At 37.4% G+C, this 12,286-nt stretch overlaps 1 protein-coding gene across 1 annotated transcript; it reads left to right on the forward strand.

Annotated features, from left to right (window-relative positions):
- The first annotated feature begins 325 nt into the window (after positions 1-325).
- LOC127508336 (E3 ubiquitin-protein ligase TRIM35-like) lies at positions 326-12,173 on the forward strand. The gene is made up of 6 exons (XM_051886157.1): positions 326-762; positions 1,400-1,495; positions 5,553-5,762; positions 5,843-5,865; positions 6,259-6,377; positions 10,362-12,173. Exons 1-6 carry the CDS (start codon positions 373-375, stop codon positions 11,027-11,029), a joined length of 1,506 nt encoding a protein of 501 aa, XP_051742117.1. The 5' UTR covers positions 326-372; the 3' UTR covers positions 11,030-12,173.
- Positions 12,174-12,286: the final 113 nt, after the last annotated feature.

The raw sequence follows: 12,286 nt of genomic DNA on the forward strand, positions 1-12,286 counted from the left end.
TTAAACCTAGCATTACACAAATCTGTTTTAATAAAAAAACATTTTATTTTACTTATTGTAGATATTTCACAATTCTCTGTAAGTGTATTTATATGTAATGTTACTACTTTGCCAATGTGTACAACTATTTTTCCATGCTTTTGCATGATATTTGAATCTGAGAGGATTATCAGCGCACAGCGCCCCCTGTTGTACAGGTATTTAGAGATTCTTTCAGACCTTTTTTTTTCTTCCAATCAAACTTTGACTTGTCATTTCCTCATGAACAGATGGGCTGCACTAAAATTAGGAAGGGTTTTGCTTGCTCTTCAGTCTCTCAGTCAGACCTGTTCACAGTGAAATCTCCATTTAGTTTTGTTGTTTTTTCTCTAAATGGCACTTGAGGCTGACCTGTCGTGTCCCGTGTGTACTGAGCTCTTCAGTGATCCTGTGTTGTTGAGCTGTGGTCACAGTTTCTGCTGTCAGTGCATCAATGATCACTGGACCTCCAGTAGATCCAGAAACTGTCCCATCTGTCGACAGGTGTCACCGCAGCCACCGGTGTCCAATCTGGGCTTGAGGAACACCTGTGAGTCTTACCTGAGAGAGCAAAACACGAAGAAGAAGAAGAAGGAGGATGGAGGACTGGAGTGTCAGATTCATGAAGAGAAAATTGAGCTGTTCTGTCAAACAGATGGACAGGTTTTATGTGCAACATGTAAGAAACATGAGCATGGATGGCACGAAACACAGCCACTACAACAGGCTGTACGACAACGAAAGGTGAGAAAGTGTGTGACATTTTAGATACATTTCATTATGTATCAGCATAGCAATTATTTACTATTATTTATTTATAGTAATAATCATTAAAATACCTTAGTGAATTTCTCAGTTTGAGAAGCTGAAAACTACTCAATAAAACCCCTTTAAATCACAGACCAATAAAACATTGCTGACTGATTTAAAGGGATAGTTTATCCAAAATTACATTTCTGTCATTATTCACTCTCATGTCGTTCCAAATCTGTAAGACTGTAGTTCATCTTCAGAACACAAATTAAGATCTTTTTTGATGAAATCTGAGAGCTTTCTGTCCCTCAGTTGACACAACTACTACCTTTCTGGGGCTTGAAAGTGGTAAAGACATCATTAAAGTAATTCATGTGACTCCAGTGGTTTAACCTCAGTTTTATGAAGATACATGAGTGCTTTGTTCCGAACAAAAGTCTTACAGGTTTGGAACGACATGAGGGTGAGGATTACAATTTTCATTTTTGGGTGACCTAACCCTTTAAGCTGTTCATTTCAAGCAGGTATTAAGCCTTTGAATCTAAATTTAAATGTAGAATACTGTTGATTACCCCAGAAAGACCCAGTGGTAAATTAGGTTAAAGTTCGATCACTTGTGTTGTTATAGGGGAAGCTGAAAGCAGCTCTTCGTTCTGCTGAGAATATGTTGTCGTCATTACGGAATGGTGCAGCGCCACATGCCAAGATCTCTAGATACAATCAGGTGACACTCTATACACATTCCATTGACATTTTCTTTAAAATGTTGAAAACGTGTCAGATTCCAATAGAGGACTAAATAAACCAGTTACAGCAGGCAGGAATACTGAGGAGTGTTGCAATACTTTTTGTTTTATGTCATTTCATATTTCATTTGGAAGCATTTTATTTAAAATAGCAAACAAATATACACCGATAAGGCATAACATTATGACCACCTTCCTAATATTGTGTTGGTCCCCCTTTTGCTGTCAAAACAACCCTGACCTGTCGAGCATGGACTCCACTAGACCCCTGAAGGTGTTCTGTGGTATCTGACACCAAGATGTTAGCAGCAGATCCTTTAAGTCCTGTAAGTTGCGAGGTGGAGACTCCATGGATCGGACTTGTCTGTTCAGCACATCCCACAGATGATCGATTGGATTGAGATCTGGAGAATTTGGAGGCCAAGTCAACACCTCAAACTCATTGTTGTGCTTTTAAAATCATTCCTGAACCACTTTTGCTTTGTGGCAGGGCGCATTATCCTGCTGAAAGAGACCACAGCCACCAGGGAATACCGTTTCCATGAAAGGGTGTACATGGTCTTCAACAATGCTTAGGTAGGTGGTACGTGTCAAAGTAACATCCACATGGATGGCAGGACCCAAGGTTTCCCAGCAGAACATTGCCCAAAGCATCATACTGCCACCGCCGGCTTGCCTTCTTCCCATAGTGCATCCTGGTGCCATGTGTTCCCCAGGTAAGCGATGCACCCGCACCCGGCCATCCACGTGATGTAAAAGAAAACATGATTCATCAGACCAGGCCACCTTCTTCCATTGCTCCGTGGTCCAGTTCTGATGCTCATGTGTCCACTGTTGGTGCTTTCGGTGGTGGACAGGGGTCAGCATGGTCACCCTGACTGGCCTGCAGCTATGCAGCCCCATACGCAACAAACTGATGCACTGTGTATTCTGACACCTTTCTATCAGAACCAGCATTAACTTCTTGAGCAATTTGAGCTACAGTAGCTCGTCTGTTGGATCGGACCACACGGGCCAGCCTTCACTGCCCACATGCATCAATGAGCCTTGGCCGCCCATGACCCTGTCGCTGGTTCACCACTGTTCCTTCCTTGGAGCACTTTTGATACTGACCACTGCAGACCAGGAACACCCCACAAGAGCTGCAGTTTTGGAGATGTTCTGATCCATTCATCTAGCCATCACAATTTGGCCCTTGCACTGTAAAACCCAACAAGTTAAGATAACTCATTTCATTTGATGAAACTGATTACCTCAATTCAGTTAAGTTAAAAAAAAACAAAAAAAAAAACAATAGTTATGAGTACTCTGAACTTATTTTAATTGATTCCACTAAAACAAGGATATTTCTTAATATACAATTAAACTTTACTCTGCATTTAAATACTTTATATAGCTGAAACTTCACTATATTGAGTAAAACCAGTGAAATTACAAACTTTAAATAAACTCAGAGTGCTTGCAGTTAGTGCCAGCTCACAATAGCACACACAAAGTAAAATCCAATAAGTTAAGGTAACTCATTACATTTGATGAAACCGATTACGTTAATTAATTTAAGTTAAGAAACAAATAGTTATGAGTACTCTGAACTTAATTCAGTTGAGTTCACTAAAAGTCTATACATTGCTGTTAAGTAATTAAGTGATTGATTAAGTGATTAATTAAGTGATGATTGAGCATTAGTCATGAACACCTGCTGTTAACAAGCAGATTCACTGAAGAAAAGAGAAACAAGAAGACAACTGACTTGAGCACAGCCTTAGATTAAATCAACTGAAGATAAAAGAAGACATTAAATCCCCCAAGATCTCAGCAGAGGATTAAACAACTCCACAAACATCATTACCAGCTTCACTTATTACTTATGTTATTGAGAATTAAAAGAGGTTTAGAAGTTGATGATTGAGTTTTGTTTAAGGTCACCATGACGGAGATCAGCAGTTGCTTTATTGGGCTCTTGACCCTTGACTTAATAACATATGTTTTTTTTTTTTTTTTTGATTACTGTAACCATGTGTTTATAAAACATGTTTGTTATGGCACAAAAGCCAAAAGAAAATAAGATCAGGTGTACATGGTTATGTATTGATGATGAAAATCATTGTATAGTGGTTTGATTTGTTGATCTTTTCCACTGCATAATCTCTGATTAAACAGGCAATATAAAAAATTTGAATGATTCATTATAGTAGACCTGTGATTTTTCAGTGTAAGTTCCTTTGTTGCGACATTTTGAGTTTAAAAACCTCTATGGTACCATACTGACTCACACAGATATCAAGAATCAGCATATGAACCTCAACAATGGTGACAATTAACAAATTATTCAGATAAACCTCTGAACATCACAAAACAAGCAATTAAAGTCATAACAAAAACAGCAAAAGTAAAAGCAAATAGTAAGAATAAAGTAGACAATTCACCTGTATTATTTATTCATGATGCAATGCATGCTGGGAGCCAATAGATGAGTTTTGTACTATGCTAGTACCCAGCATGCATTGCAGCATGAATCATTTTTTTAATGGTCACCATTGTTGAGATTCCTATGCTGATTCTTGATGTTTGTATGAGTCTGAGTGATGCCATAGATGAAAGCTGTTTGTAAAGTCTGATTGCTACACCACTGCTGTCCCGTAAGCTGTAGAATCACAGTTTCACTATAAATCAAGAAAACTAATTATACATCATCCATTTATTCAGAGATTAGACTCTGAATGAGAACAGTGAATCAGAACACTAAATGATGAACATCATTAATACTTATCCATCAACACCTGATCAAATATTTTCTAGGCTTTTGTGCCATAACAAATGAGTTTTATAAACACTCAGTTACAACAGCCAGAAAAAAACTAATGTGGAAAACTCAAGGGTCAAGAGCCCAAATAAAGCAACCGCTAATCTCAATCATGGTGACTTTAAACAAAACAGTAAATCATCAACTTCTAAACCTCTGTTAATTCTCATAAGAACTTCTTTAGATGTATGACAGAAATAAAATTAATCTGGTTAGTAATAACATAATGCTGTTTGTGGAGTTGTTTAATACTCCTCTGCTGAGGAGAGAAATCGAACAGATCTTCTTTTATCTTCAGCTGATTTCATCCAAAGCTGTGGCTGGAAGTCAGTTTTAGTTTGTGTTTCTCTGTTCTTCAGTGATTCTGCTTGTTAACAGCAGGTGTTCATTACTAATGCTCAATCATCACTTAATTAATCACTTAATTGTACAATTATTATCTAATTATCATGCTGGGAATTATAATTTTCTATAACTCATTCAGTTTGAGTTCTGTTTCAGTTATTGTATTTGAGTGCAATGAACTCAATTTTATTTAGTACATATCACTGTTAGGTTTTACAGTGTGTCAAACTTGCTCAAATCCTTACGCTTGCCCATTTTTCCTGCTTTTAACACATCAACTTTGAGGACAAAATGTTCACTTGCTGCCTAATATATCTCACTCACTAACAGGTGCCGTGATGAAGAGATAATCAGTCTTATTCACTTTACCTGTCAGTGCTCGTAATGTTATGCCTGATTGGTGTAGAACAAACACATAAAATATGTCTACAACAGTGTATTTGTTTGAGTGTTTTAAAACCTGTCTGAGTATTAAATATAGGTATCTCTCTACACTGTTGACTCAGTCTTTGTGGATCAGGTACATGGGTGGAGAAAGTGGTGTTGCAGCCCTCCCCTTCTGCACAACCATGATATTTCTATTTTTTAATCAACATTTTTAATAAAAGTTATATATCAAATTAAATAAGAGAATCTGCGGATTCAGACAACACCAGTTTAGTCATTTTACCAACCAGTGCATCAATTATTTTCATAATTTACTGTCATATCAGGAGTAAGGTATCTCATTTCTAATTACTTAAAATGAAGTTACAAAACTCACCTGGTAGCAGCAACACTTTCTGCTCTCCCCTACATGACATATCAAATAAAACATGAACCTTCTATCCTTGAAATATAACTTCTTTTTCTATGTGTCGTTTGATTTCACATTTAAAACATAACAGTTTCAAGCTCAGCAGACAGAGAGAAGAATCAGGGAGGAGTTTAAGACACTCCATCAGTTTCTCAAAAAGGAGGAGGAGAGCAGGATAGCAGCTCTAAATGAAGAGGAGAAAGAAAAGAGCGAACCGATGAAGAGCAAAATACATTCACTCTCAGATCAACTCCGAGATGTGGAGGAGGCAATGAAGGATGATGACATCACCTTTCTTCAGGTTGGGAGGGCAATAAACTTCACATACTCACACGTTTTGTTATTTTATGATGGTCACTAATAGCGGTCTCATTTCCACAGAATTATAACAGCATTATTAACAGGTAGGCTGTTGTTTGTTTTCTAAAAGAGAATATAAAAATATATAAACAAATATAATAATTTTAAAATAAAAAAATATATTAGAATATATGGTCACACTTTAGATTAGGGTCCAACTCTCACTATTAACTACAACTTTTGCCTCAATAAACTCGTAATTACTGCTTATTAATTGTTAGTAAGGTAGTAGGATTGTGGGATGTAGAATGTGGTCATGCGGAATACGGCATTAATATGTGCTTTGTAAGTACTAATATACAGCAAATATCCTAGTAATATGGATGCTAATAAGCAACTAATTAATAGTAAGAACTGGACCCTAGACTAAAGTGTTACCAAAATACAAATTTTTTACTCTGAGGCGTGTGTGTGTGTGTGTGTGTGTGTGTGTTTAGAGCTAAAATCACAATTCCACATACAGACGTGAGTCCAGAAGCTCTAATTAATGTTCCCAAACATCTGGGCAACTTGAAGTACCAAGTGTGGGAGAAGATGAAGGACATCTGCCCTTACTGTGAGTACTAGATGTCTTTGTCCTTTACGCTAACAAGACCTACAGGTGAATAGGGGAAAAACTGTAACTACACTGTTAAACCTTGCTGTAAAAAATGGCCAAATTTTGACAGTAACATGCTGTTTTCCATTAAAACTGTAATAAACCGTAGAAAACAATGCGTTCTGGGTAATCTTTGATGTTTTCGAGAAAGTAGCCTACAGGAAAACTGTGAATTAACTTTGTCGACACTCAGAGGCTGTGTTCCAAATCACGCACTATACCCTCATTCAGCATTCCCTACATTAGTTCACTAATATAGTCTAATATACTAAAATAACACTAAAATATTGAATGAAAACAAGTGAGTGAATTCAGACACTGATGAACACCTGACAAGCAGAATCACTGAAGGACAGAGAAACAAGACCAGATTAAAGCTGCAAGCAGCGATGAAAGGGCCCTCGCACCAGGGCTTACCGCCACCCGTTGGCCGTAGGAAAACAGTGAACAGTGGGCGAGATGCATGTAAGCTAGTAAATACAGGCGAATTATGGCAAAGTCATTTCAAAGTGCCCCACTTCCTGCTGCCAACAGGTGGCGCTTTGACTGTAACTGAATATTGTGACATAGATGTCTTCAGGCCAGGACTATTATCGAACATGTGAAGTTTGGAGCAGATCGGACATTGTATGCCTGAGTTACAACAACTTCCTGTTTCGTGGCGATATTCGCATACATTAGCACTTAGCCAAGTGTTGCTTGATTTAACATGTTTCTAGTATGTTTGGTACTTCGTGGCATATGGAAATGTTTCTGGGAGTGAATTACAGTGTAAAGCATGCCATTTCCTGTTGCCAGCAGGTGGCGCAATGACTAACTGAATATTGTCAAGTAGATGTCTTTAGGCCAGGCCAATTTAACATCACAAAGGCCGTAATATTACACTGACCAAATATGATGGCGATCTGATTAAAGCTCTAGGAGGAGTCCGTTAAAGTACAACGTCTGGAAATGGCAAAAACTGCAAAAATTTTGCAGAGGAAACTCAAAATATCTCACTTCCTGTTGGGTTTACAGATTTTGCACCCAGGGGCTTTTTTGTAGGTATTGGGCTGTTACATCTGTCTACCGAATTTCATACCTGTATGTGAAATGTAGCACGAAGGGCGCTTAATTGAAATTTTGTAGGTGGCGCTACAAAAGCCATTTTGGCACACCTAATTCTGAAACCCATATCAGACGTAAATTTTCACCACTTCTGACGCGTGTGCAAAGTTTCATGAGTATTCAAGCATGTTTAGGCCCTCAAAAATGCGATTTATTTTGGAGAAGAATAATAATTGGCTGAGCAATTACAATAGGGTCCTCACACCATCGGTGCTCGGGCCCTAAAACGAGAAGAGACAAGCAGAAACACAAGAACTACAACTGATTTCAGCCACACTGAGTGTGAAACCAGTTTACAAACCATTTTGACATTATTTCTCTGTACAGAAGTACTTGTTGAGAATTAAAAGAGGTTTAGATGTTGATGTATTATTGAAAAAAATAATGTTTGAGAAACACCTGTTTGAGAAATGTTTACTTTAGTTGGTCTCTGTCTTGACCCTTGACTCTTTAACATTAGTTTTTCTCAGGCTGCTGTAACTGTGAGTTTATAAAGCACATTTGTTTTGGCAGGAAATAGCCAAGAGAAAGTTGATTGGATGTTTTTGGCTGTGATGTGATGATGCAATAATCATCATGGACTTATCTGATTCACTGATATCTTTCTGTGATTTTATGGGTATTTTAATTTTATATTTATTGATTATAGTAGCTTTGTGACTCTACAGCATGAAATCCAGCAATGTTGCAGCAATCAATTCTTTTGAAGGATATTGAGATCATATAGTGCATGAAACATTTTGTATCCCTGCATAACTTAGTCATACATACATCAACAATCAGCATATGAAGCTCAACAATGGTGACAATCAAAAGTTTCATGTTGTAATGCATGCTGGGTGCCAACAAAGTACAAATCTCCCAGCAGGAGCTGAATGGTCTTTTTTTTTATTGCAATCATTGTTGAGATCCATGTGCTGATTTTTGATATCTGTGTGTGTCTAAATTACTTTGTAGCTCTTTTTTTTTTTTTTTTTTTTTTTTTTTTTTGTGTGCGAGATGTGTTTAAAAATTCTTCATAATAACTGATTGCTGTTGGAACTCTTGCTGTAGTTTTACAGTGGTGGTAATGTAAAATTTAAGTCTGTTATTAATGTAACACTTTTAATAAGGGATTAAACACAATGGATGAGATCAGTGGATCAAAATACTACATGATGGTTATATATCATTAATACATTACTATCAGCATTCACTGATCTTTATTTTGTCATAACAAATGTGGCTTGGCAAATACAGAGCGAAAGCAGCCAGAGAAAAACAAGGGTAAAGAGCCCAACTAAAGCAAACACAGATCCCCATAATGATTACATTTAAACCAAACATTTTCAATTAAACATCAACATCAAAACTTTTGTTAATTCTCAATAAGAACTTATGTAGAAGTAAAGTCAATCTGGTTAGTAATAAGTGTAATAATGTGTAATGGCTGGAAGTCAGCTGTAGTTATTGTGTTTTTCGTTTTTCTATTCTTGTTGTTTCTCTTTCCTTTAGTGATTCTGCTTGTTTACAGCAGGTGTTCATCACTAATGCTCAGCAATCACTAAGGCTGGCCACACACTTGAAGATTTTAAGCCCAATTTGCACCCCACAAATCATGGTGCATTGCCAGAAATAAGGCTTTTTGTGAGCGATTTTTTGCCCAAAAATCCTTTTTCGTGTGGTGTCATTACGATTATTTACCGGTCCTGATCGAGACGGAGGATCCCCGATTTCAGATTGTAAATATTAAACATGTTTGCTATTCACAACTCTTGATCAAGCTGCCTCTGATACCCGCGATAGCCAATGAGAGCGATCAACTGTCACTGTGAAATCGTTCCTGAAATCAACAGGTGTGTGGTCTTGCAGTCCAGTCGAATCATCTGTGTGCATTTAGAGGATTATAATACCAAAATTGGCTGAAACTCTCATTATGTCTGTGGTCTCCCACAGTTTTAAAATCGGTTAAGATTTGAAAATCGTCCAGGCCTTACATATTTACTTAATTATCTCATTGCAACACTGTGTCAATGTTACTTTTACTCTTTGTAGTATGGACGTGTGGTTGAACTGGTTAAAGGCGGTGACTGTGTAGTTGCTGATGCAGTGACAATCTCTTATTTATTTGTTTGTTTTTAGTGGACTCAAATGAAATAGGTTCACCGTATTCTTGTTTGATTTTGTTGACATATAAGAGTGACAGGTTTTTACAAAGGGGATTATGGATTTCTCTTTTTAACACTCATGTTTTTTTAACAACATGTTTTTAGGAATAAATTGTTAAATAAATCAATGTGAATAATATATGAACAAATTCTTTTGTAAAAACCTTCAGAATATAGACAGGAATAAAACTGTAAAATTTGGTGTTTGTAAGTGCTGCTGAAGTGGAGAAAAAAAAATAACTCACAACCTCTATGTATTGAAATCTACAAATGCAAATAGATGAAGGCCTGGTTTCACAGGCAGGGCTTAGACTGAGCCAGGATTAGAACTTAGTTCAGTTAGGACATTTAAGTAGCTTTTAAACATGCCTTAGAAAATAGCATTACTGATGTGCATCTTGAGACAAAACAATGGCACTTTAAGATAAGTCAGTGTAAGTTGCTTTCAGTTACAACAGCTCAAACATGCCTTGACTAGACTTAAGCCTTGTCTGTGTAACCGGGCTAAAGTGTAATGAAAATAAACACTTAAATGTGTATTTTAGATGTTTTCTTTCTACTAGTCTGAAAGAAGACGTTATGGAAGCAAAATCTCAAAATTGACCAGCACATGAAAACACAATGGTTTTGCCTGTAGAGTCCTGCCTTAAATTGACTAACAGGTGATATTTTCCTCTAATCCCTCCAGACCCCGTGATCCTGAACCCAAACACAGCTCCACCAGACATATCCATGTCAAATAATCTGACCTGTGTGAGCTCATGTCTCCGTCGGCAGGACGAGGCCAACCCTCTTCCTCTGCACTGGAACCATATGGTGATGGGAAGTGTAGGATACGGTAGTGGTGTTCACACATGGGAAATTGAGGTGGGAAACAGTTGCCACTGGACACTCGGAGTGTGTTTTGGATCATTAGAAGGATCTTTTCTGCAAATTGTGAACCCTGCAAACCCCTGCTTGTGGGGTATCAAACGAAAGGGAGAAGTGTATAGTTTCCTAAACACTCAGATAAACTTTGTGATGACGAAACATCCCCAAGTAATACGAGTGAAGCTAGAGGACTGTTATGACAAGAAGGGAGGATGGTGGAGGAATGTGAGCTATTTTGATGCTGCTTGCAATTGCCTTTTGGGAATGACTTCTCATCTGCCGGCAGGGATAGAGCTCTATCCATTCGTGATCCCAGAAAAGCGCTCCGGTCCGCTGCGTGTCGTCCCAGCTAAAATTACTCTGACAACTGAACAGGTTGAACAGGAAAGATCTTTCCTGGAGAGACATAGATTCTTCTTGTTTCTGTTAGTAGTGTTCTTATTTCTGGTGCTGTGTTTTTTCATAATATATCGTCTGATATACTGAGTACTAACTGTTTGTGACTCGTCATTGCTTTTAGCACTGTCAGTAGTAGCCTGCTAATCATAACAGAAGCGATTAAAAGGCTTTTATATTGTCGAGAAGAGTCCGACATATGAGATGAACTTTACTGATAAATTTCTGCCAAAAGAACCACATAAAGCAAAAGAACTTAGGGTTGATATGGTTGATTTGATTGCTCAAGGTTTGCAAAAAAAGCAAGACAAAATCTCGAAGAAGCAAGCCAAAAAGGAGAAGAAGAACCACTAGGATGGAAAGAATGAAGATGGATTCCAAGGGCAAAGAGATGATTAAATTACTGAGGCAGCAACAGAAAATTAATCTGAAATTGATTATGCTTATAAAACAATCATATGCTTTGAGTACTTTTATGGGTGAAATGGAACAGATTACAAACGAGGTTGAAGCTTTGACAATGGAAGCTTCGGCGCCGGTTGTATCTGAAAATTGTGTTTAAGGGATAAAAGGTTAAAATGATGTCTAAACAGAAGTGTTAATCGAAACTAACCGAGATGTATGTTTTTATTTTAACTAGAAGTGTTAAAGGGAACTAATGTGAAGGTCTTAAGTTCAAGTGATTAAAATGTGTCAAAATTCGTAGAATGTGACGCAGACTACAAAAGGTGTTGTTTGGCAGGTTGCAGCTGAACTTTGTATCTTATACTTTGCATGAAACAGGAAACAGTGAAGTATTAGGGGCTGTACTCATGTTTACAAATAAGGAAATGTTTATGTTGGGTAAAGGATGTGATCTTTGGAGACTATATATTGAGAACATTGTAACAGAAGGTTGCCACACCTCGGGTGAAGACTTTCTCGTCTTTATGTTCTGTTTTTTATTCTGTATCTTGTTATTAAACCGAAACCATTGTATTTGGTGATTCGTAATCCTCTCTATAACAAGTCTCAGAGTGAATTACTTTTACATGAACTATTATCAATACTTGCAATTAAATTACTTCCATCGAGCTTCAAGAGCATCGGATCCTGAGTGAGCTGGTGCGGACTCCACCTTGAAATCTCTAATTGTCGTGCAACGCTCTCAATCCAACTAATCGGAAGGTAAGGCCAAATCTTTTGATGCAGAAAAGGATTGTAGAGATGTGTGTTTGAAAAGTTAGTGATTGAGGGGGATAATAAACACAACAATATCTTCACACAGTAATTATATGTGTAAGAACACATTTGAAAACTTACTAGGTATCAGAATAAGTTTAATTTAGTCATAAATATGCAAGTGAA

The sequence above is a fragment of the Ctenopharyngodon idella genome, chromosome 1 (genome assembly GCF_019924925.1).
Source record: "Ctenopharyngodon idella isolate HZGC_01 chromosome 1, HZGC01, whole genome shotgun sequence".
Taxonomy (NCBI): Eukaryota; Metazoa; Chordata; class Actinopteri; order Cypriniformes; family Xenocyprididae; genus Ctenopharyngodon; species Ctenopharyngodon idella.